General features: G+C 35.4%; 1 protein-coding gene across 6 annotated transcripts in view; it reads left to right on the top strand.

The window, feature by feature from the left end:
- Positions 1-27789, top strand: part of LOC150109601 (uncharacterized) — a 426121-nt gene that overhangs the window by 287916 nt on the left and 110416 nt on the right. For 5 of the 6 annotated variants that reach the window (XM_090413762.1, XM_090413780.1, XM_090413753.1 and 2 more), the window contains 3 exons: positions 4736-4861; positions 16753-16848; positions 23324-23476. In XM_090413762.1, the coding sequence (XP_090269888.1) occupies positions 4736-4861; positions 16753-16848; positions 23324-23476 (375 nt within the window). The remainder of the gene's footprint in view (positions 1-4735; positions 4862-16752; positions 16849-23323; positions 23477-27789) is intronic. The other variant, XM_090413770.1, reaches the window with a different exon arrangement.

The following is a 27789-nucleotide window of genomic DNA, read 5'->3' as shown; positions in this document are numbered from 1 at the left end:
CTGAGTCACTCTCCTGGCTTGTTCTTTATACTCTTCATATAACTGATTATTACAATTACTCATCTTGTACTGCTTCCAAAGTACCTTCTACTTGCAGATTTCATGCTTAAGCTCTTCAATCATCCATTTTACACCTACCTTATTCAGCCTTTTTGCCTTTGGAATACATTCACATATTGATGCTGTTATGTATTTCTTTGTTGGTTTCCAAGCAGCATTTATTTCCTTACCACTCAACTCCTCGTTTGCTCCAAGCAGTCTCTTAAGCTTGTCATAATCACGAGTCTTATAATTCCACATACGATGGTGGTCTGAAAAGTTCATGGCCTAACAATGAAAACACGAATTGATAATTTCAAAATAATCTCCCTTATGACTAATACATTTATTCCAGCGATGCTCCAGCACCATATCCCGTCCCTGTAGTGATTCTCAGTAAGAACTGCAAAATACCCCTCTACAACTGCAGTCACCTCTTGATTTGAAGAAAAACGCTGACCATTCAAGAAGAGTTTTAGTTAGTTTTGGGAAGAGAATAGAAGTCAGAGGGAGCCAAATCTGGGAAATAGGGTGGCTGTTCCAACAATTCATAATACAGATCCCTTAATTTTATCATTGCCAAAACACTCTTGTGGACAGGTGCATTGTCCTGATGAAAGTTGATTTTGTTCTTCTGCAAACTGGGTCTTTCTCATGAATTTTTTCATCTAGTCTGGTTAAAAGATTGGAATGATATTCCCGGTTATTGGAAAAGATTTTTGGAAAATTTTCTAGTGTTTTTTTTTTCCCCTTTTTCTTTCCAGGGGGAAGCATTGGAACCCCCTCTGGGTGCGCCATGATCTTTCCTGCTGATGGAACCGACTTTTGTCTTCTTTGGCACTGAACAACGGCTTCTGTCCACTATTTAGACTTCTGTTTGGATTCTGGTGGGTAATGGTGAATCTAAGTCTCATCCATAGTAATAAATTGATGCAAAATCAGTTTTATTGTTAAAATGCTCTAAGCACTGTTCAAAGATTTTCATGCGGGTGCATTTCTGATCTGCTATGAGCAAGCGCAGCACCCATCTTGTGCAAAGCTTTTTCATGTGCAATTCTTCATGCACAATATATCCTACACGTTCTTTTGAAATGCCTATGGTCTCAGCAATTTCACACACTTTGACTCGCTGGTCATCCAATACCATATCGTGTACTCGATCAATGATTTCTGGTGTTGTTACACTTTTTGGACATTCTTCACATGGATAAATTTCAAGGCTGGTATGGCCATGTTTAAACTCGGCAGCACATTTCTTAATTGCAAAAAATGAAGGAGAAGAGTACCCATAAACTTTTAGGAACTTCGAATGAATTTCTTTCAGCGTTAAACCTTCTTTTACAAAGAATTTTATAACTGCATGATACTCAATTTTATCCATTTCAAGGGATGCAGACAACACTTTTGTTTCAGACAGCTGTATAAAACAAACTACTTGATAGAATGACTTGCAATTTCACATGGATGCTTATGACAGATATACCAACTTAGAAAAAAAAATCTTGCTGATAGTGTTGCCACATATGGTCGAGGCTGAGGACTTTTCAGAACACCCTCGTATATCCTTTCTTCACAAAAGTCTCCATATGGCTAGCATGAATGATCATGGCTAAATCAGTGATCATGAAGTGATCACATCCCAGGTGATAATTTTTTGTTGGTTTCTTCCTCATGTTCAATGCCAGAATTATCCTGCTCATTCTCCCTCCTGAATAGCAGACCTTATGGACTCTCATTAACTAATCCTCTAACTATGGAATCTTTATATACTGCTATCCTGGAATCACTAGTCACCTCTTTTACTCTTTTTCTTTCATTGTATTCTCTTGTACACTTTCATTAGTTTCCACTAAACATCGCACTGCATATTCCTCATTTCATTTTTCATTTTCAACTGTTTCATCAAATCTTGCATTCCAACAATTTCACTTTCTGTCACTCCTGCAGTCTCGCTACCTCTCTTTCTGCGACACTTTACTTTCGTTTACTCATTCATGCTTTCTTTTTCTCCCTTATCACTAATTTTTGCTTCCACATTCTTTCACTCTCCCAGTTCCACTAGCTTTCATTTCATTTATACCGTCTTCTTTCTTTTCAGTTTATTTCACATTTATTGCCTCGTGGTCTAATAACATATCGCACTTCCTACAAATGAACACTTTCTCTCGTCTCCAACTCATTCTCTCTCTTTCTCTCTCTCTCTCTCTCTCTCTCCACAAACACATCTCTTACACTCCACCATGCATACATATTACACTGTTAAATTGTGAATGAAACTATGTTGTGTAATTTATTTTTTTTCATTCACATTTAACATTGCTTATTATATATTAATCATGATTTGTATAAGAATTATTTATTGTTCCTTAATTAAGGATTACTATTTAAATATTTATTCTAAACTTAACCTACTATTAATTTATTAAATAATAATATGTGTAGAAATTTATGATAACTAAAATATATATATAAAGTAACGAAAAGTGTTATTATAAATAATTGTATACGTAATAAAAAAGCTGATTAAGTAGCTCAAATATTCTATTTATTCTTATTTGTAAAAATTTAACGTTATGTAATCACTTATGTAGTAGTAGAGCGTTGTATTACATTAGCGAAATGTTTGCGTTCATTGGTTGTCATGGAGACGCATGAAATAAACAAGCACGAGTCAAAGAGTGCGTGACCTTGGAACAAAAAGGAGAAAGAAAGGCATTAAGAATTTTAATTAGAGAAAAGGAGAGAGTTTTGCGGACCCTAAAGGAAGGTAGGACACAAGCAAAGAAGTGAAGGAAAATTATAAATTCTTTAGGGCAGAAATTCATGAAAATAGTGCTTAGAACTGAGCAAAAAAACGTAGTGAATCATATACTCAGCTGCAAGTGAAATCAGCTGTTGTTGTAGAGGAAAATTGATGTCGTAATCGGATAAATAAAGAACTGGACATTCAGGGAAATTCTATTAGTTCCAGTTAGTCTAGGATTACGTCTTAATTCTATGTTGCCCTGAGAAGAATTATAATGAATTTAACTAGTTGGAGAAAAGTAAACAAGGACAGATATCAGTACCTTATTGCTGTTGTTTAGAGTAGTGAAGCGCGATTAACAGTAGTTCAATTAAAGTGTTGGAGAATTTTATTTAATGTGTTCCGCTAGCTTAAATAAGTTAATTCATCAGTGTGCTCACAATAAATTGATGTATTGAAGATTGTATCTGGTAAGAGTAGTCATACATGTTTGTTTATTCTAACATTAACTATAACGTATCCTCGAAGTTCAAGGTCCGAAATAAAATTGCTTGGAATATTGTCTACCTTGATTAGTGCCTGCTGTGAATTTAAACATTAAGTACAACTGATAGATATGTGCAGACTGATCAAATGAGAAGTTTTGTTTTATTAACTTGAGTTAAGAAAGCTTGTAATTTTGAAGCTGTGAATTGTATGTTAAAGTTTGGAACATTGAACTGGAATGAGTGACTTAGCAAGATGTATTAAGTTATTTGTATTGTTTCATTTAAAAGTAGAATTCCTGTATTAGTTATATATCATATATTAAATGTTTTATTTTATTAATCTAAATATTGTGTTTGCCTGAATTCCCTTTTATTGCACCGTTCATAAAAAAATTCGAATCTTGCGCGTGCCCCAAGTAGAATAGTAAATAATTCGGCCTAAATGAGAAGACTGCTAACTTAATTAAGAATTGATCCTACTGTTTTATATAGACTAATCTAAAAATAGGGTGGCGCAGTATAATTATAAATTTCCCTACTTTTGGATCGGTGATCAATTTGCAATTAGTTGTTTTATTAATAAGAGTGACTTGAAACAAGATGGCAGACTAGAACACAACATGAAAATAGAACGTCACGACAACACTGACTACATTGAATCATTTTTGAAAAGTCTATTGTTAATGCCACTTGATTTTCTCGGTGCTCACCTAGTCACACTGGTTGCGCCCATGTTGTTGACCTCGTAAGTATCACCATTGTGTTATATTTAAAGAAGGCAATATCAGCTAATAGGTTGCACAGAAATCATGGAGACACACTTTGTTATCGAAAATAAATAGTACAACACTAAAATTCATGAAATGTTGCCAATTATCACTCAAAATAGCACTTATCTTTCCAGAACTCTTTCCACGAATTATCCTTTATCTTTTCTTTCCATTTCTTTCTAATTATCTTTGCATTAGTTATAAATGTACAAACACAGAAGAAGTTTAAGGAATGGTATAATAGAATTTATGTTGTCTAAGAAGGGCCTTTGGTGATGAGTCTTGTGACTCCAAGAGATTCCTGAATATTAATAATAATAATAATAGTGAGAATAATTGTTATTCAATTCTTTGAGACTTCCCCCCTCCCCATCCAAGACTGAGAATTTACGCTTGCAGTTTTCATTTGTGCATTACTATTAATAGTTAAACTGCTTCAGTATTCTGTCATTCTTGACCAATGTTATTGGTCATGAATGACAGAATAACATTGGTCAATAAAGTGAATTGCAGAAGGTCCCAGTTATAAAACAATTTTTCAGAAATGTGTAAACCTTCATGAAGTCAGAAAGGCAATTCTCAAATCTTCCCTTTCTGAAATTATAATAATATTTACAATTTTTAAAAAATGAATCACAAAAAAATATAGATTTACTTTTAAAATTAACAATATTCTTGTTTTATATTGTCAGAACTTGCGAGAAGACTGTGGCAAACTTCAGCGTAAAGTGCAAGATTTAGAATATCAGAATCATGCTTTAACTACAATGTTCAAGCATTGTTCGTTACACCAAACCAATAGCACATTTTCAAATCAGGTTTGTAATTGGTTAATTAATAAAAAATTAGATTTCTAATGAAAATATTTTTATTATTAAAGGTATTACTATTATGTGTTGTTATTATTTCTGCTTAACTGAATGGTGGAATTTGAATCATACAGTCTGTTTGGGTTTGATTCCCACTGCAGGCATGGATGTTAATGAATGTCTTTAAGTGGTAAATGATTTTCATTGTCTAGTGCAGTGGTTTTTAACCAGTGTTCTGTGAGAAGTTCTGGAATTTGTCAGCACAAATTGATTTAATGATGGTTTAATTGATGTTTAATAAATTAATAATTAATTATCAGCTAATAAGTCGCACAGAAATCATGGAGACACACTTCGTATAAACTGGATTAATAATAAAAAATCAGCTAAATTATCACTTAATTATTAATTTATACATTACAAAATAACCAAGGTGTTCCGTAAAAATTTCAGGATTTGTGAAGTGTTCCGTAGTCGAAAAAAGTTTGATCTAGTGAGAGATTACCAAGATGGAAGGGATGTCTCCCCTATTGCATCTGCATATGAATGAAAACATAGGGGTCCAGAACCTCATCTCTATAAGGTGCAACGTTCTTCATTCTGCTAGGAAGCACATACAGATCTGTGTGCCCACCCAATGAGATGCTCCTCCACCATAAGTGTTCCTTTCATGGATATTAGAGAGATGCTAACATGATCCTGGTTCTCTCCATAAGAGTACACTTAGTATCACTTTGTAAAGCAAAGTGGGGATTGTCCATAAACAGTATTGATCCCATTGGTTTTGGCTCCACTTGACATGGAGCCTGGCCCATTTCAAATGTTCTCTCCTGTGGCATGGAGATAAGGAAACGAATAGATACTAATGTTTCTGTAGCCGATGTGAGGTCAGATCGTAGATGATTTAGGGTAGCATTCCTGTTTTGGTGAGCAGATAATTGGAGATATCAGTCACTGTGGTTGTAGCCCTTTCTTCACTGTATCTTCAGGATGTTATCTGTGACTGTGGGAGTTGGTTTCACAGTATGTGAATCATGATGCGATTCATCATACAATTGTCTGGCTACCTCTGCCTAATTTGCATTATATGCATATTTGCAGTGGCTCATTTGCATATAATGTTGACAGCACCAATCTTCTTTATACAATAACCAGACTCAGCATCTTTTCTTACATAATGTACTTGACTTTCATATGTTTCTCTACAAGTTCCACAATTCTTTTCTTTTTTCCTTAATTTATTGAAACCATTGTAGTTTTAATGAAAACTAGGGGAAGAAAAAGAGTAAAAGAGGTGACTAGTAATTCCAAGATAGCAGTATATGGAGATTCCATAGTTAGAGGATCAGTTAATGAGAGAGTCCATAATCTGCTGTCCAGAAGGGAGAATGAGCAGGATAATTCCAGCATTGGACATGAGGAAGAAACAAGCAAAAAATGATCACCTGGGATGTGATTACTGATTTAGCCATGATCATACATGCCAGCCATATGGAGACTTTTGTGAAGAAAGGATATACGAGGGTGGTCTGAAAGTTCTCAGCCTCGACAATAAATGGCAACACTATCGGCAAGATTTTTTTTTTCTAAGTTTGTCATAAGCAACCATGTGAAGTTGCAAGTCATTCTATCAAGTAGTTTGTTTTATACAACTGTCTGAAGCAAAAGTTCTGTATCCCGTGAAATGGATAAAATTGCGTATCGTGCGGTTATAAGATTCTTTGTAAAAGAAGGTTTAACGCTGAAAGACATTCATTCTAAGTTCATAAAAGTTTATGGGTACTCTTCTCTTTCATTTTTGACAATTAAGAAATTTGCTGCCAAGTTTAAATTTGGCCGTACCAGCCTTGAAAATTATCCATGTGAAGGATGTCCAAAATCATTGCTGGAGTGCTTGATATATTATTGGATGACCAGCGAGTGAAATTGCTGAGCCTATAGGCATTTCAAAAGAATGTGTAGGATATATTTTGCATGAAGAATTGCAAATGAAAAAGCTTTGTGCAAGATGGGTGCTATGCTTGCTCACAGTAGATCAAAAGGCGCTAAAACAATAACTCAGGAATATTATTCCAATCTTTTAACCAGATTAGAGAAAAAAATTTGTGAGAAAAGATCCGGTTTGCAGAAGAAAAATATCATCTTTCATCAGGATAATGCACCTGCCCACAAGGTGTTTTGGCAATGAGAAAATTAAGGGATCTGCACTATAAATTGTTGTAACATCTACCCCATTCCCCAAATGTGGCTCCTTCTGACTTCTATCTGTTTTCAAAACTAAAACTCTTCCTCACTGGTCAGTGTTTTTCTTTGAATCAAGAGGTGATTGCAACTGTAGAGGGATATTTTGCAGATCTTACTGAGAACCGTTACAGGTACGGGATAATGGCGCTGGAGCATTGCTGGAATAAATGTATTAGTCATAAGGGAGATTATTTTGAAAAATAAAAATAATTTTGAAATTATAAATTTGTTTTTTCATTGTTAGGCCGAGAACTTTTCAGACCATCTTCGTAAAGATGTTAAGCCCAGTTTTTTACTTTTTTGCAGATAATGTTATACTCTTAAATAAATCTAGTAAAAAGTCCTCAGGATTCCCTAACCAAATTGAATAACTGTTCTAACAATCTGGCAAGAACATTATCAATTAAAAAACAAAAACTATGAAAATAGGCAGGAATGTGGAAAACAACTATATTGCAAATGGAGAACCTGTAACAAGTAAAACTGGTCAGTTATTTAGGAACAAGTTTTTAGTGATGATGGCAAATTAAATATGGAAATAGATCATATAATAATAAAAGCTACTACTATGGACAGACAAGTGAATAAATTTATATGGAATAGGAGAGAAATTAGCCAAAACACCGAAGTAGCACTATACAAGACAGTACTCAAATCAGTTTTAACTTTCTGAGAGTTGGGTTAGAAATAAATTATTTGATCTAATTCTGGAAAGCGCAGATATGAAATTTCTGAGAAAAATTAGTTGAGTGAACAGATGGCCTTGGCAGAATCATATTAAACATGAGATATTAGAAAGGCACTTGACATTGTTAGCATTCAGGAATGTGTGAGCAGAGCTAATCTCCCAGTGGTATGGTGTCGCTTAAATAGAATGGAAAAAAGGAAAGGTTAGCAAAACAGGTGTTTGGGGTGGCAGAAAAAAAGACCCAGAGGAAGACTAAGATCTAGATGGATGTGTGCAATTAGAAGTGCCTTAGAAGACTGAAAGAAAATTGTCAATTAGTAGTTAGTACTAGATGAAAAGTTTTACATTATTACTGTCACAATATCCTCTATATATATTATTATTATTACTCTGACACCTTCAGAGAGTCCAAAGACATCGAGGGAGGGCACCTACTCAACAACTCTCTGTCTCCACCACTCAATTTACCAACTACAGTGAACCATTACTATCACCATCATCTACACCAATGCCATCTACTGCCCACCACCACTAATATTTTCAGAGACAATCACAAACATCTGCCCACAGCAGGATTCAAACCCACAGCCTTTTGGCTGGAGAGTGGATGTGCTAACCACTCAGCCAACCAGGCCAGCCTGAGGTCAATGGACTTTAGAGGTCATTATCTTGGGTTTGATGAAAAGGATGAATTTCTGAATATCTTCATTGCTTTCAGGGGCATTATGTACATGGAATTTTAGTTCCTTTATCATTTTGCATATAACATTAATTTTATTTAAAGAAAAGAGGAGGTGACAGAACTCAAGCATCAAATTATTGTCTATCTGTGTGTCAGGTGTTGTGGTTAAAGTGTTGGAGAGGTTGGTGAGAACCAAGATCCAGAATTGAGTTGACAACAATGTATTTGTTGACAGCATGGATTTGCTTAAGGGAAATCACGTTTTAGTAATCTACCTTATTTATAACAACAAGGTGAAGCAGCATTGGATGTGGGAAATGGATACACAATAGTATTCTTAGACATTGCAAAGGCTTTTGATCGATTGCCACATGACAAGTTGATAGTCAAACTAGAACAGATAGGGTTTGATATTAGACTAGGGCATTGGATTGGAGATTGGCTGTCTGATAAGTATCAGTATGTTGTTTGTGCAGGAACAATATTTCAGAAGAGGGAAGTCACTAGTGGTGTGCCTCAGGGGTCTGTTTTAGGGCTATTGCTTTTTGATCTGTATGTTAATGATATTGGGGAAGATTTGAATGGGGATATTGTGTGAAATGTGAAAGTTCAGCTATGGTATGCAAAATGGGATAGGAAAATATTCTTTGGGTTTGCACCTTTTGAGTATTTCGGAAGGGACCTTTTCGGGAGGAAAAAGAGAACGTTAGTAACAATGTCCCATGTAGCAGTGAGTTGGATGCTGTCTGGTATGAAGTGGAGGCTAACAAAATGAAATATATGATAGTGTTGCTATAGACCTGGCAGCAGGGGATGGAGAAATGCATTGCTAATTTAACCTTATCAGCACTAAATGAGTCATCATTATGGGTGACTTTAATTATCCAAACATGGATTGGGTAGATGAGAAATCTCATGATAAGAATGAGGAGGAATTTATTGAATTGTTGCAAGACAACTTTTTCAAGCAGCATGTGAAATAAGGAACTCAAAGTCAGAGCGTTGGATTTGTTCATAGCGTCAGAAGGGGTGTCTGTTAAGAATATGACTATTTTACCAGTTGGTGAAAGTGATCATGTTGTGTTTTCTTGGGAGGTGTCTAATTATATTGATGTTCCCATTAGAACAGGTTATATGCTGAATTACAAAGCTGAAAATTATGATCAATTTAGAAGAATACTATCTTTGGTCTCATGGTATTAGTTACTGATGTATGGGAATCTTTGAAAAAGTGTTTAAATGAGATGGTATCTGAATATATCCCTAGTGTTAGAAGAATAAATAAGTTGGGAGTGAAATGGATATGAATCCTTATTAAGAAAGAGATCCACAAGAAGATGATGATGGGGAAAGCATATCATGAGAATGAGAGTGAGAGGTGTTAATGAACTGTATAAAGCTCATATCAGAAAAGTAATCAGTATTTTGTGGAAAGCTAAATCACAATATGAAAAGAAATTGGCTATGCCAGCTAAAGGCAATCCAAAAGAATTTTATCATTATGTTAATGCTACAAGTAAAAGAAAGAATGAAGGTGGAAGAATAACTTTATTGAATGCATGTGGTACTCTAGTGTCGGAAGCTAATGAGATTGTTTAATTAATGAGTGCTCACTTGGCTAAGCTATATCAACCAGGTGTATGTAACATGGTGCACAGTGCTACTGCCACATTCAATGAAGAGTTAGAAGTACTTGAAAATGAGATTAAAGAGTTGTTGCATAATCTGGATAAGAATTTGTCAATAGGGACTGATTGAATATCAGCACGTTATATATTCAGCAGAATTGGCTAGGCCTTTAACATGTTTGTATAACTTGAGTCTCAGCTCAGGAATGGTACCACATGAATGGAAGGAATATAGGATAGTTCCATTGTACAAGGGTGGTGCAAAAACTGATGTGTCTGACTACTGACCTATCAGTATCTCTGGTATGGTAGTAAAGATTTTAGAGAAGTTGGTAAGAACTTGCATACAGAAATGGGTAGACAAGCAAGCAAGCTATACTCTACAAAGAGCAGCATGGATTTACTAAAGGAGGGTCATGTTTTAGCAATTTGCTGACATTTTATAACAATGTTATGGCCAAGTTAGATAAAGGGAATGGATACACTATGATAATGTTAGATTTTGCTAAGGCATTTTGGTAGGATACAACACAAAAGGCTGTTGCATAAACTGGAGAATATGGGATTGGAATATAAACATTTGACTTGGATTGGTGGATGGTTAACCGACATATATCAGAAAGTTGTATATGGTAGGTGTGAATCGACCAGATTTAATGTGTGCCTCAGGGTTCAGTCCATTGTTCAATCTATTCATTAATGACATTAGGAATGGTCTAACAGGAGATGTGCAATTGTTTGCTGATGATGTGAAGATTGGTAGGGCAATCAGGGATGCTGCTGATATCCAGCACTTACAAAATGATTTGAATAGGCTGGAAATTTGGGCAAACAAAAATAACTGTTAGTAAGTGTAAAATTATGTACTTTGGCATGATAAGATTTCTAGTGGTGTATATATATTAGCAGGGTTATGCTACAAGAAACTGATGAGGCTAGGGATCTTGGTGTAATGATGGATAGGAATTTGATGAAAGGTTATATAGCAAAAGTTGCAAATGCAACTCACAGGATAATTGTGACATTGAAGCAAACCTTGACATGTAAGGATAAGGAAGTCAGTTTGCCTCTTTATAAGACTTTTGATAAGACCACACCTGGATTATTGTGTGCAGATTTGGTCTCCTGGGTTCCAAGGCGATAAAGAAGAGTTATTACAAAGATTATATCCAGATTATGGGATTTAGATTATGAGGACAGATTGCAAGCATTTGGATTGGAGACTCTGGTTAATAAGAGAAAGAAGGGTATGATAGAGCTCTATAAACTTTTGAATGGGTGTTATAGGATATTGTCTGATGAAATTTTTCATTATATAGAAGGTGAAGAGAGAACACGTGGTCATCCATGGAAGTTAAATTTGTTTTTAGTCAAGAAAAGGGTAAGAGCTAGGTTTTTCTCTCACAGAGCAGTGAGTGAGTGAGTGGAATAGTTTTCCTCTCGGGGTAGTGATTGCATCTAGTGTGAATGAGTTTAAGGGAAAATATGATAGCTGGTTTGGATGATTTATAGCCTCACTTGATTATTATTATTATCTGAGACCTCCCTTTACTCTCTAGAGGTCTCAAATAATAATAATATTATTCAGTTGTTTGCAGATTATGCAAAGTTGGGACAAATTATGAAGGGTAGAGCTGATATGGTCTCACAAGAAGACTTGAATAGATCATGGGAGTGGGAATGATAGTTCAGTGTTGTGAAATGTAAGGTTTTCAAATTTGGGAAACAAATTTGAAACATTACTTTTGGTGGAGATATATTGTTGGAGGTTGAAATAAGAGATTTTGGGGTTGACGGTGGATAAGAATTGAAAATGTAGAGGATACATCGCAAAATTATGAGGTCAACGCAATGAATTCTGGTAATGATGGAAAGGACATTGATTTGTAAAAGTAAGGCGATTCTGGTTCCATTTTATAAGGCTCTGATTAGGGCAGATATGGACTACTGTGCACAGATTTGGTCACCTCATTTTCAAAAAGATGATTGAAGCAGGTCCAGAGGCAGTTGACTAAAATAGTTTCTAATCCCTGGAATGTTAAATATGAAGAAAGGTTGAGTTGATGCAATTTGCAGAGTCTAGTGGATAGGAGAAAGAGGGGGTGATATGATAGAGATTTATAAGTTGGTAAGTGGTGTTATGTCGTGACATTTCCTTAATTTTATATTTTTATTGTGTTCTTCTTCCTATGTTATTAGTCTTAAATTATCGCTGTGTAGTGTTATCACTTTAACTATGTACTTCTATGGTCTATACTCGTGAAACTAACATAACAGTACACTCGCATTTACTGTAAAATATCTAGACAATTGGCCGATTCTTAGAATGATTAAGTATATTAAATAATTAACAAAGGGTAGACCTCTGAAAGGAGCCCTATCCTCAGTAATAATGGTCTGGAGTCATCTCCTAAATCAGGTTCTAGCAATATTTATTTGATCAAGCTGTGCCAGCCAGATCCCTAGGTTAGAAATTCCTCTTAACCAAGGAGTAATAACCTTCAGAAAATATACTAAGCTAATCAATTCACTAATTACTTCTTATCTCAGTTTATCTATGTCACTTAGTTTACTTTAGTTTGCAGTCGTGGTCTCTGTCAAATAATTCTATCCCACTCAGATTCAGATATTAGCAAGCGGTGCATTGGATTCAATTCAAGGCACAAACCAGGTTAAGATATTCAAGATACATTTATTAAATTCCTAAGGTTACACATTTAAAGAATAAACTCAATTGGAATATAGGTATCCTAGGTAAAAGGTTATACAACAATTTAAGCATAGGTTAATTCTATAGCACAAAATTTGTTAGCATCCTTCAAATATCCTTACTAGTCTACACATTCTCTCAAATTAATTCAATCACATTGGTAACTTTATAGATCATTACTCACAACAATTCAAACTACAATTCATTCAATTAATTACTTGAGAAATTGGCCTAAGACTTAAAACACTGCCATCCAATGTTTGCTATAGTCCTTTTCCTACAAGTATAGAGTTCTGAAACATAACATCTCTTTTCTTCTATATCACAATATTCCTTTCTTTCTTAACAAAGAATCACAAAAGGTTTTATATTACCATATTTCTGGAAGTATATTCATTCTGTCATCTTATCCTTACTTCATCCCACGGAATGTCCGGTCTTCTTCTAGACGATTGTCTCACAGGGTAGGCTTGGACTTCATTGTTCTGCCTTTCTTTTCCATCATGGACTAGAGACAGCATGGCTCGAATCGATCCACGTAGATGTATATGGCAGTCAGTTCCTTCAAGCTTGCTTGGAATGCTGCCGATTATCTCCTCATCGATTCCTTCCATACGACATCTTGAAACGATGGCCGTGAATAACTACATGCTATCAATAAGATCCCGAACTTGAACTTGCCCCGACTTCACAAGAAAATCCAAAGCAAAACAAAGACCAAAAAGACCCCCTTGAAAGGGGGAAAACCTCTTTTATATCCACTACCTTTGGCACCCTCTTCACTCCCATACCCTTCTGCTCAGCACCCTCTTTTTGCGCACGTGTCGTTTTTTTCTATTCGCGTCTTCCTGGAAAACACCAAGCACGTGCCGCTCCGCACGTAGACAATTTACCATAGGCTATGCAATTCACCCGAGGTTTTCGTTAGTGGATTTTGAACTTCAGTTATATGTCTTAACATATATATTACAAAGAATACTTCTTCCATTATAAATTCTTACAAAAAAAAAAGGCTTCGTTTACCTTTAAGTAATATTACATAAAATAGTACTAGTATATGGTTCATTAAACAATTTGTATCTTTACCTATATACAAACATTTTCGTTGTTGTTTAGCTAAAACATGTTGAATCCTGAATAAATTATTTCTTTAAGGAAATCTTTTTCATTCAAGATCCAACAGTGGTTGTTATAAAAACAACCACTATAAGAATATAAGAATGTTATACGAATAAGAACATTGAAGAGATTTTTCATTAAATGGTGGAGATTAGGGAGAACAAGAGGTCATTCCTGGAATCTGTATGAGGAAGTGGTGAGAAAGGGAGTGAGAAGCAGGTTATTTTGCATGGAGAGTTGCGAATGATTGGAATGCATTGCCTGAGAGCATGGTGTCTGCAGAGAATTTGAATACGTTTTAAAGCATGGTATGATGGGCTATGTGTATGACAAAAGGAACCTCCTAGATGAGTCTTTGACTTTGAGGTCTTAGTGTAATAATAATAATAAAATGAGTGTTTAGTGCCATAATGGCATCAGCTTGACTTTACCATTGAATATTTGACAATGGCTTCAAATGTCAGTAATGTGATGATTAATTTTTTATAATCAAGTAACAAGAGCAGTTGATAAGAGAAAGGTGTATATTATCTTTTTTTAAAAAAAAAAAAAATTGTAAGGCTTTTGACAAGGTATCACATGATAAGTTGATATATAAATTACTACATACTGGTTTAGATATTAGATTCATGAATTGGGTTGTAGGTGGTAGATATTGTTCATCATCTGGTGACATACCACTGTCCAGCTTATTGTTGGTGAAGTGGCAAATGTTTGGTCTCCAGAACAGAGATTCCAGTTTCTGCCCTCTCTCTCTTCTCTGTGCAGTATGTGAGTGATACCCTTCAAGGCCATGACAAACATACTTTGAGACCCATAACCTACTCAATTTCGAGGGTACATCAGTTAAAACTGTGGTGCTGCCTGGCTGACCACCAGTTAGTGCTCAGGCCTGAACCTGTTAGTATCAAGTCATGGAGCTTCTTGTTCAACTGGCACAGAATCCCATTGTCACATACTCTGCCAGGTTGTGCCTGGAGAATGAGTTCCATATAAGAAAATTTCATTTCCTGAAAACTAGGTTTTTATTTTTTTTCTTTCAACTGTCCTCTCTAATGGTTCCAAATTCTGTTTCTTCTCTAAAGTTTTCTGTAGTTCTGTAAGAACATATATTTCATTGTCCAATTTCCTGTTTTATTATTTCCTACAATAATGATCAAGGAAAGGAAGAGTAACTATAGTATTCAGCACTAAACATGAAGATAATAATCTTGAATGGCAAGCAAATTCAAGTAGTGATGTGGACAAACATCACAATGGAAATTGTGGATCAGACTTATTTGTACCTATGTTCCGGAAGATTCAGACGGTTCTTCTAAGGAAGAAATGGAGGAGTTGTTTGAATTTTTCAAGTCATTGGAGAGGGCAGCTAACATTAAGAAAGGGGAAAAGTTAGTCCTTGTTGGAGATTTAAACAGCAGAGCAGGAAATGAATGTCAAACACGTATGTTAGGGAAATTTGGAGAAGGGAGTAAGGCTAATAATAATAAGTACCTGCTGGGTTCAGTACATGGACTAGTCATCACTAACATGATCCAACATAAAGGTGCACACTGTTCCTGTTGTTTATCATTTATATTGGATGAATTATGAAAACAGGTTGGCATTAAACCTGATGTCAGAATTGGATATGTTAATATTATTTCTTGCTTTGAGCAGATGATATACTAAGTGCATTGCAGGTCTTTAAGATTCTTGACTAAATTGAATGACTGCTATAACCAATTTGGCATGAACATTAGTAATAAAAAATAAAGACTGTGAAAATAGATAGGAACATTGAAAACTTCAGCTGCATCCTGAATGGTGGACCTCTAGAACAGGTTAGACCTTCAACTATTTGGAGCAAGAATGAGGTATTGGATATGGAGTGAATAGCAGGATGGGCAGAGCTGGTGTAGTGGAAGTTAACTGAATAAATGTATGGAATAAGAGAGAAGTTGGTCAGAACACTCAACCAGCTCTATACAGGACCGCATTCAAACCAATTTTGACTTGTGAATCTGGAAATGGGTTGAATGGAAGATATCTGATCAAGGACCAGAGAGCACTGATATTAGAGTTGTGAGAATAATTAGGAGACAATGTATGGCATCAGTGGTGGAATCATATTTTAAAAAAAATGAAGATATTAAAAAGGAACTTGACATTGGAAGTTTATTTTGCACTTGGTTAGACTATAATAAATTTAGTTTAATCATTTATCCAAGTGTAAGCAAACAAAGTTTGTGCCTGAAAATATCTTAAGGACTGAGGTAAGGTGGTACATCACTTGGCAACTCGTAGCAAAGGTAGATCAAGCTCTCATCACTCCTCGTCTCAGTATCTCCCATAATGCAAAGCACATCTCCTTGCAGACATGTATACTGCTATGCATTAAGGGAAGGACCACTACCCAGACCGGTTCATCAGTGGGAGGCAGACCCAGAGTGGTGATACTAAGCCATAAGCAATGGAGAGGTCATATTTACCTATACGAGTTAACAACCGTTGTACCACCTTATTATTAAATTATTCTGGATTTAGAGAATTTTGGAAGTTTATTTTGCATTTGGCTAGTTGGCAAATTTATTATAGTCTAATAACAGAACATGAACTTGTGAGTTGTATGACATTTGACAGTAACCAGAATTTAGATTAAACTAACCTGTCACAATTATGTTTGTTTCTGCATTTATGGTTTGTAACAACAGACTTATTATTTTTTTATTTTTTATCTAGAACTGAATATGAGTATACACTAAATTTCTGCATTAATTTTATATTTTATGCACATATTCTGTCTTTTTCCTCCCCCCCCCTAACGTATGTCTAATGTAAATATTTCAGCTAGTTAAGGATAGAAGTTATCACTCTTGGCAAATACCGGATATTAAGTCTCCAGATACAGAGGGTAGTAATAACTTATTATTTGGAAACATTCAGGTGGGTAATACTTCAAGATATTGCATTAAATCATTTGCATTTCATCATGTAATATGAAGTGATCTCTCAGTTATCTAACCTTCAAATATCTAAACCCTGACATACCTGATCCAGGAATAGATGAGCAGGGCAACTGAATTCCTGTAACAGCACCTTATAACTGGACCTCAATTTAAGTGATCAGCAAAATCTGTGCCATAAAACATCTGATGGAAAAATTAATGTGTTTTTCAGTATAGCTACATGCACAGTAGAATATAACAAATTAATTTTATAAAACAAGTTACACTCAGTGTATTACCAGAGATGGAAGCTAGTATCAACAACATACCATACACAATCATATCACACAAATACCCATAAAGTAAAGTTGTCAGGTATGGAGATAAAAAGTTATTCCTAGTCCGTTACATGTAAAGCTGCTGAATTCTGTGCTCATTGAGTAAGATCATGTGGTTAGTTCCATCCATCGAATTTTCATTTGTCCGAGGTCCCTTGATTAGGCATTTTAAGGCAATTTAATGCACCGAGCATGCCATCCACCTGAGGGTAAGTATTTCATGTCTGTCATCATCAATTCCCTATTATGTACCCTCAAGGAGTTTCACGCTACTGTGAGAGCATTACATGGTTAAGTTTATATTATTATTAATCTCCTATCAACAATTTTTCTCCAAATTAGCCTGTTACATGTCATTACTTCAATATTGTCACATCTAACATTTCATTCTTCTAAGGCACTTCTGACTGAATCAATGCATCTAGACCTAGGTCATCCTCTGGGTCTTTTTCCCTGCCATCTTGGCATCAAACATCTGTTTTGTTAATCTTTCCTCTCCCATCCTACTTAAGTGACCAATACCACCTTAGATTAGCCTTGCTTATACATTCTTCAATGCAAACAATGTCAATTCCTTCCTAATGTCTTCATTTTTAATGATTCTGCCATTCAGGCCCCTAATTTTTCTAAGAACTCTCATAACTGTAGTTTCTACTCTTTGATTAAGCACTTTATTTTTAACCCAACTCTCAGATCCATAACTAAAAACTGATTTGAAAAACAGTACACATGGTCTTGTATACTGCTAGTTCAGCATTTTGGCTAATTTCCCTCTTATTCCATATAAATTTATTCAGCTGACTTCTCACCATACGAACACTGCTTACTCTGTTGTCTATTTCCAGATTTAACCTGCCATCTTCACTAAAAATTGTGCCCAAATTGCTGAATATTTTACTTGTTCTTTAGGATCTTTATTTAGAATGCAGCTGAAGTTTTCTATGCTCCTGCCTATCTTCATAGTTTTGGTCTTTTTATTGCTGATTTTCATGTCAAATTTGTTATAGCTGATAGCCATAACAAATTTGGCATGATTCTCTAACTAAACTGATAGCTCAGTTTAGTTAGAGAATCCTAGAGACTTTCACTTTTTGTGTTTAGGACTACAACATTATCTGCATAAATCAAACAGATAAGTTTAATATCAAGCAATACTTATGTAGTCTTTATTTGAGTTGTAAGTCAGCAGTTAGAAATGAAGGAAGTACAGTTGAAAACTGATCGAAAACTCGGCCTATTGTTAAATCTGGTTTCAGACAAGGATGTACATTATCCCCTCTGTTATTTATTATCTATATGGATCACATTATGAAGGAAAGTGGTATTAAACCTGATATCAAAATTGGAGGTGTTAATCTCAGGTCTTTACTTTATGCAGATGATGTTATACTTCTAAATAAATCTGCTACAAGTCTGCAAGATTCCCTGACTAAATTGAATAACTGTTTTAATAGATTTAGTATGAAGGTCAACAATAACAAGATAAAGACAATGAAAATAGGCAGAAGCATTGAAAATATCAACTGCATTGTGAATGGAGAACCTATAGAACAAGTAAAACATTTCAGCTACTTAGGCATGATTTTTAGTGAAGATGGTAAATTAAATATAGAAATAGACAATAGAATCAATCAAGTTGGTATGGTAGGAAGTCAATTGAATAAATTTATATGGAACAAGAGCGAAATTACTCAAAACACTAAATTAGCTGTATACAAGACAGTGTTCAAACCAATTTTGACTTATGGATCTGAGAACTGGGTTAGAAAAACGTGGCCAAAGACTAGAGACCACAGATGTGAGAGTCCTGAGAAAGATTAGAGGTGTGAACAGATGGCATCAGTGGCAGTATCATATTAAAAACAAGGATATTAGGAAAGAATTTGACATTGTTAGCATCCAGAAATGTGTTAGCAGAGCTAATCTTAGGTGTTCTCTTCCAGGGGTTGGCAAGAAAAAGACCCAGAGAAAGACCAAGATATAGGTGGATTGATACAGTAAAAAGTGCCTTAGAAGATAGAAATTTAAGATTTGATAATGTTGGAGTCTTGACAGGTAACAGATTGATTTGGAGGAAAGTTGTAGATAGGAAGTTAGTAATGATGTAAATTTTTCATGTAGTACTATCATATCCTGTACACCCCCTTTTAGGTACATATCAGGAATTTGATAAGTTTAATATCTCTGATTCTAATATCAGGTTTAATAGCACTTTCTTTCATAATATGCTCGGTATAGATTTACTATTACTTGACACCTCTAGGGAGTCCAAAGAGTCATCAAGGGAGGGCACCTACTCTACAGTTCTGTCTCCACCACTCAATCCACCATCTACACCAATGCCATCTACTGCCCACCACCACCATTAGTATTTTCACAGACAATCACAAACATCCATGCCCATGGCAGGATTCAAAGCCAGAGCCTTTTGGCTGGAGTGCAGGTACGCTAACCAGGCTGGCAAAATATAACACTCCCCGGCAGGGAATTGAACCCCGGTCTTCCACATGACAGGCAGGGGATGATGAAGTATCTGAAATTAAAACAGCATAAAGAATCTACAGTAATACAATAAGACTTCTCTTCCATCAATCCATATTGTCAGCTCTCCATATAAATGTAATGTGCATTTTTATGTTGAAACATGATGTAAGTGATGACTAATCCATGTTGGGAATGAAAATCCAGTGAGTAGTTTACCATTGTTATTAGCCCTGCCTTGTCTTCATAATTTCCATAGCATTTTGGTAAGCTTGTGTTTGTTTATGCTTTCCAACCGTCATGCTGTAGCGTGGATCCCCATGAATATCTTTGGCTGGGAGATGATTTTCATTGCCTGGACCACTGTCTTTCTTATTGGATGCCCGAAAAGCTACCTGGGTCAGTCTTTGTGCCAGTGTTCCTCGATTAACTAACCCTCATTCCTCCTACAATAATAATGGGCAATAGGCCTGCAACCTTTTGTGGATCATTTTTGAATTAAAAAAAAATGCCGACCCCGTTTAACATGGGATAAGGCATAGTGAAAGAAGAAGAAGATTTTAATTTAAAAAAAAAATCCATCAATCCATATCTTTTCCTACAAAATCTACCATCATGGCTGGTCACCTCTCATTTTTTATTTCATATTTTAGATATGTAAACCTTGTCATTAAGCAGCCTGTTTAGATATTATTGCATTGTTAAAAACATAGATTAATCAGATTGACCCACTAAAAGGCACTTTGAAATATTAGTAAGTATCCAGTTGTATACCTTGTTCATTTACTCGATACTCAAGGTGCAATTTTATAATTTGTACTCACTGGTGATAATACTTTTGAAACTCCCTCAAGTCTACTTCGTGAAGAAAATACCCACTGCAGTAATATAGTGCAGTGGGTATCTACTTCATGATTAATTGGGACCAAAAACATCCTAGTAAGCAAATTTCACAGTTGACAACCAATGTGGACCAGTTTCCTCTTCCTACAAAAATCAACAAAATTGATAGAAAGGGGAATAGTAAATCCCTTTATGTTTATTAAATCCAATCCTTTTTGACTTATTAAATTAGTAATCAACAAAATTGTTGCATTATGTTGCTGCTGTATTTGAGAGAATGTGCTAAAGAACTTACAGCTCCGTTGACCTGGCTTTTCAATAAAAGTCTGGCTGTGGGAAAGTTACCCAGGGAATGGAAGGAAGATAAGATAGTGCCGCTGCATAAGGGCGGTAGCAGACTGGAAGCGTCTAATTATAGGCCTGTTTGTGTGTCATCAGTAGTTAAGGTCTTGGAGAAATTAGTGAGGGACTATATACAGCGTTGGGCAGATGAGAGTAATGTTATCTGTGAGAATCAACATGGATTTGTTAAGGGGTGCTCTTGCTTTAGTAATATGATTGCCTTTTATAATAAAGTGACGAGCAGTTGATGAGGGAAAGGCATATACTGCCATTTTTTTGGATTTTGCAAAGGCGTTTGACAAGGTGCCACATGATAAGCTGATATTTAAGTTGCAGCACATGGGTTTAAATGTCGGGTTAATCTAATGGATTCAGGATTGACTGACTGATAGGTATCAGAGAGTTGTGTATGGTGGGGCAATATCAAGAAAGCAGAAGGTTACAAGTGGGGTTCCACAGAGCTCAGTACTGGGACCTGTATTGTTCAACCTTTATATCAATGATATTGTCAATGGATTGCAAGGGGACATTCAGTTGTTTGCGGATGATGTGAAGCTGGGAAGGGTTATCAGTAATAGTGCAGATGTGGTAGCCCTGCAAGAGGATTTGAATAAACTAGACAGATGGGCAAATGAATGGGGGTGTCAGTTCAATGCAGCAAAATGTAACGTCTTGAGGTTTGGGATCCATCGATGGGAGGATGCATACTCAATTGGAGGAAGTATGGGAGATGAGATCTGGGGGTGATGATTGATAGAAAACTGAAATTCAGGGAGCATATTGCAAAGGTGGTGAGGGTAAATCAGAGTATTGCTGCAATACTGAGAAGGATGCTGACCTGCAGAGATAAAGGAGTTATCATTCCGTTGTATAAGACCCTGATCAGACCACACTTAGACTATTGTTCTCAGATTTGGTCTCCAGGATTTGAAGGGGATAAATTGACGGTGGAAAGGGTATAGAGGCAGATAACAAAGATGGTTTCAGGACTTTACAATATGAGTTATGAGGATCGACTGAGAGAATGTGGACTGCAGAGTTTGGTGGATATGAGGAGAGGTGATATGATCGAAACTTTTAACTGTTGAGAGGCAGTTACAGGGGTAGACATTGGAGAGTTCTTTCACTTGGTGGAATGGCAGGAAGGAGCGATGACAAGTGGGCCATCCCTGGAAGTTATGAAAGGAGGCTGTGCACAAGAGGGTGAGGAGTGGTTTCTTTGCGTGGAGGGTTGTTGAACCTTAGAATGCATTGCTTGAGAGAGTGGTTGGAGCGGGAACGGTCAATGGGTTCAAGGAGTGGTATGAAAAACTTTGTGTTTCCTAAAAACGACCTCACACGATGAGTATTTTGACTCCATGGAGGCTTGAATAATAATAATAATAATAATAATATGGTACTTTAATAAAAAAAAGATGTAATTAAATAAATGTGTTTGGGGGGGGGTCTTTCTTTTTCAAGAAGATGTGTTAAAATACAAACATGGTACATTACACTTTAATGAAAAACGTATTTCTTTATTTTTTTCTCTCTTTCTCAATCTGAGCAAATCGAAACAAAAACAAATCTAACTACTACATAAGTATGCAAAAGAAAAAAAGTACTTGTCATTAATGAGCATTATAAAATTTTACTGGTTTGAACCAAAAAAAAAAACTATTAATTTTTATGGCTATTTTGCCTATTTTTCTTTATGAGTATCCCTTTTATGATGTTATTGGCTTTTTATGCAATTTTTTTAAGGCATTATGATATTTTAAAGATATAGATACATGAAGAATATAAGGAAGGAATAATTTTGGACATACCTTTGTTGGATGTTCTTGGTTGTCTTCTTTTGGAGTAGAACCAGGCATATAGTGATAAACATTTATATACCACTGCTGAAGTATGACAGAAAGGAGTGTAGGTGGCAAAATGTGGACGTAGAAAGATGTGGGAGAATTGCAGATAAACCAAAGGTATGTGAATTTAAAACCCAAGTTTCAAGGGTGGGCTGTGAATTTTTTGGGAAGAAGGTGAAAAGATGGAATATTTTTAGGGAAAAGGAGAAGGATAGAATATGATGAATCAAGATTAGGGGTGGGAGTAATAGGGTGTGAGCCATTTCGACTGAGTGTCGTCTTCGAAGCTCGCACGTTTTTTGTCTTGGGTTTGTCTGTGTTATTTTCCATTGGTTGGAATTTTTTTTTTTTTTTTTTTTTTTTTTTTTTTTTTTTTTTCAAATGCCTCAAAAAATCAGTCAGGTCTATTTGAATGCTGTTGCAAGATTTACAGTATGCAAACTTCCACTGTAATCTTTCAGTATATCTCTGTTTTATATTTTATTACAAGACAATTTTATAACTTTTTTTCCCCATAACTTTCCAAAAAGTTATGAAAAAAGTAACATTTATAAGATTTCTTCTGGAATTGATATTATTTTGTTTATAGATATTATTCAGCATTCTTTAACACGTCTTGTTTCAGAGGTTACAAGAACATCATATCCAGGATGACTCTTCTAGTAGACAATCTTTCCATAATTCTCCATCCCATACTAGCCAATCAGAAGACAGCACAGAGTCTTTAGCAAGCCTCTGCAGTGATTACTCCATCCATAGTGGCAGCAGCAGTAGCAGTGTATGTAGCATTTTGCTTTAATTCATTCATAGAAAAGTGATAGTAAAAAAAAGTGCATTAGCTCATAGTCAAATATAAAAATTGGGTTCATAATTTGGCTAGTCATCTGTAATATATAAAATCATCACCAATATTATTCATAGTATAATGTTAAGGTTGAAATAATTTTGGTATAAGATTATATCAGATCAGGTTTCTGTAGTTTAAAAAAAAAAGTCAAAGTAGGATATAAGACTGGATAAATATATTTAGAAAAGTATCACAGTTGGTTTCATTGTCTTCTTTGCTCCCAAACATGATAATAATCATCGTCATCATCACTGTTCCCTGATATTTATATTCAAGGGATGTTAGTTCCTAACATCTCTTGATTCCTATGATCCAGCATAAGTAAGGTTTCATTACTAGTTGTTTATCAATGTTTTTCCTCAGTAATATTTTGTTCTTGAATCTGTAGTTCATATTTGAAAACTGTTCAACTTCAATCATTTTTAAAACTTTCTTAGACAAATTTTTATCATCATCATCATCAAATTCCTGCCATGTACCCTCAAGGGGTGTACAGGATATGACAGTACTACATGAAAAAATTACATCATTACTAACGTCCTATCTACAATTTTCCTCCAAATCAGTCTGTTACTTGTCAAGACTCCAACATTACCAGATCTTATATTTCTATCGTCTAAGGCACTTTGTACCGTATCAATCCACCTATATCTTGGTCTTCCTCTGGGTCGTTTTCCTGCCAACCTGGCAGAGAACACTTGTTTTGCTAATCTTTCCTCTCCCATTCTATTTAAGTGACCATACCATCTGAGATTAGCTCTACTAACACATTCCTGGATGCTGACAATGTCAGGTTCTTTCCTAATATCCTCATTTTTAATATGATATAGCCATCGATGCCATCTGTTCACACCTCTAATCTTTCTCAGGACTCTCATATCTGCGGTCTCTAGTCTTTGGTCAAGTGTTTTACTTCTGACCCAGCTCTCAGATCCATAAGTTAAAACTGGTTTGAACACAGTCTTGTATACAGCTAATTTAGTGTTCCGACTAATTTCTTTCTTATTCCATATGAATTTATTCAATTGACTTCCCACGATACCAGCTTTGCTGATTCTGTTGTCTATTTCTATATTTAGTTTACCATCTTCAGTAAAAATTGTGCCTAAGTAGCTGAAATGTTTTACTTGTTCCACAGGTTCTCCATTCACAACACAGTTGACATTTTCAATGATTCTGCCTATTTTCATTGTCTTTGTCTTTTTATTGCTGACCTTCATACCATATCTATTACAACAGCTATTCAATTTAGCAGAGAATCTTGCAGACTTGTAGCGGATTTATTTAGAAGTATAACATCATCCACATAAAGCAAAGAGCTGACATTAACATCTCCAATTTTGATATCAGGTTTAATACCACATTCCTTCATAATGTGATCCATATAGATAATGAATAACAGAGGGGATAATGTACATCCTTGTCTCACACCAGATTTAACATTAAACCATCTTCCTGTACTTCCTTCAATTCTAACTGCTGACTCACAACTCAAATAAAGACTAAGTATTGCTTGATATAATGCCCCATTGACACCATATAACTGCAGCGTATTGAATAGCTTCTCTCTTGGCACCTTGTCATATGCCTTTTCCAAATCGACAAAACTTAAATACAGATCTTTGTTATATTCCCATGCTTTCTCGACTATTTGTCGTAAAGTGAAGATCTGATCCTGACAGCCTCTATTTGGCCTGAATCCAGCTTGTTCTTCACCAAGCTTTTCTTCCACAATTCTTCTCAACCGTTTCTCAAGTATACTTGCATAGATCTTGCCAGGAACACTCAGTAGGGAAATACCTCTGTAATTCTCACATTCAGTTTTATTTCCCTTTTTATATATGGGTACTATGAGAGCTCTACTCCAATCATCGGGAATTTGTCCCTCTGTCCAGGCTTTCTGAACTATGCAGTGCAGCCACTGTAAGACTCTTAAGCATTTCTGGTCGAATATCATCTATTCCTGCTGCCTTTCCACATTTCAAGCCTTTGATGGCTTTTTCTACTTCAAGTATGGATATGTATTCCTGACTGCATTCCTGGTCAGTGTTTTTTACCACTGTACTATCACTGCTTATTTCATTTAGCAGTTTTTCAAAGTAATTACTCCATACTACAAGGATATCTTTTTCTCCAGTTTTCATGTCAAATTTATCATCTCTAACTCCTTTTACAGCACTCTTTCCTCCATTCCTAAGCTTCTTCAACAACCTCCAGAATATTTTGCCACCTTCTTGATATTTATTTTCTATATTCTTGCCAAAGTCCTCCCATGACTTTTGTTTAGCTAGTTTTACACACTGTTTAGCTTTCTTACATTTGTCTCTGTATTCTGTAAGAGTAAAAGCTGACTTATTTGCCAAGAACTTTTGATATGCTTTCTTCTTTTCCTTCACTGCCTCTTTAACTTCCTGTGTCCACCAGGGAGTTCTGATTTTTTTATCTTTGCACACAACCTCACCACATGCCTCTCTGGCATAATCAATCAATGTTTCCTTCAGAGTTTGCCACTGAATCTCCAAGGTTTGATTCCTGTTCTCAAACTCTTTCATTTTCTTTTCAAATTTTTGACATCATGCGTAAAACTAGATGATGGTCACATCCAAATTCAGATCCTCGGTATACTCTTATTATCTCAGACTAAACATAACTTTTCAGCAATAGCATAATTGATAAGACAATTGTTTAAAAGTCAAAGCAGGCTAACTGTCAAAAGCTCTCCATTTGATCAATAAGAAAAGTGGAGAACTAATTGTTCCTTCTGACCCAGTATCCAATTTTTGCCTTCTCTTTAATGTGCCTTGTTATTAGGTATTTGTATTGATACTGAATGAATGAAGATGGGTTGACAGTTTGGGATTTTGTTAACCAAATTTTACTTTATATTGGTTGAAATGTGCAGTATGATAGTGCAACATAATCAGATATTATGCGAGCTGGGTAAACATGTGCTAACACACCACTCTCCTCACTGTTGCTTTCATGAGCAAACCAGATGGAATGGTGAAATATCATTTATTTCAACATCGTCAGTAAAATTGAAGATAAGCATCAATGGAAAAGAAGTGGAGCTAGAAGAAGAATCGGAGAAGCACTGTATTGATATAATTGCTTTATCATGATGATGAGGAAGATCAAAACTGGTTCATTTCATTCAGAGTAATAAATATAAGTTGATTTACTCATCTTCATGATAAAGCTACCAACACTTGAAATCAGGAAAGGGAAGAAATATCTATAGGGTTTAACACTAAACATGAAGAAAACTTCTTTAATGGAAGCCATACCTATGTAGAGTAATGTGGGCAGAGAAAAAATGGGAAAAGCTATTTTTGTTGGAGGCCTAAATAGCAGAGTAAGAAATAAATCCCAAACAAATGAAATGTTTGAGAAAATTTTGGAGAAAAGAGCAAGGCTAATAATATAAATTAGCTACTAGATTTGTGTGCTGGATGTAGCACCATGCTGTGGCATAATAATATATGTAGATTCACATGAAAAAAATACACACAATCTGAATGTATGTTAGTTGGTCTCATACTCTTTTACTGAAGAGTGCTTCTCTTAGACACTTGTGTTTTTCTTGAATTTTATGCAAACAATCACTAGTCTCCACAGCATTGTTGCAGAAATGACCATATTGAGCAATTGCAGAAACTGTCCGCGTGCATTGCTTTTCTTTATTCACCAGTTTGTATATATGTCATTCTTCAACCAGCATAAATGTATTTTAGAAACATGTATTATTTTGGTGAATAAAAAGATTTTCATGTATATATTTTTTTAACTTGCTTATTGCTATCAATTTCATGGAATTCTTTTTTTTTTTTTCTGCAATTTCACATTTCTAAGTGGCAGACAAGCACTGAACTAAATATATGTTGGTTACTCATACCAATGTCATTAGTAAGGAATGCAGAATACACTGCAAATGGATATTAACAGTAAAAAAGTTTGTGATTTATTCTTACTGCTGCAGACTTATATTCATTTGTAGAAACTGAAGATTCACAATCACTCATCTCACTCTTTAATCATTGTTCTTCATCAGATGGGGAATTGCTTTCTAAATACAAAAGACTGTTGGGATCATCATCATAATTATATGCCTATTCTGTAATTCTATCCTTTTCGCATGAGCTGTTCATCAGTGGCTCTTCTATATTATTAATCATGGATAGTCTGGGTTTGCTAATATTTTGTTGAAAATTACTAGATACAGGCCTTTTCTTGTTAAACAGAAT

Source organism: Typopeltis vanoorti, chromosome 2 (assembly GCF_054136105.1).
Source record: "Typopeltis vanoorti isolate ZY-2024b chromosome 2, IOZ_Tvanoo_1.0, whole genome shotgun sequence".
Lineage (NCBI taxonomy): Eukaryota > Metazoa > Arthropoda > Arachnida > Uropygi > Thelyphonidae > Typopeltis > Typopeltis vanoorti.
Note: the sequence above shows the minus strand (reverse complement) of the source record. Positions and strands in the feature narration are given on the sequence as shown.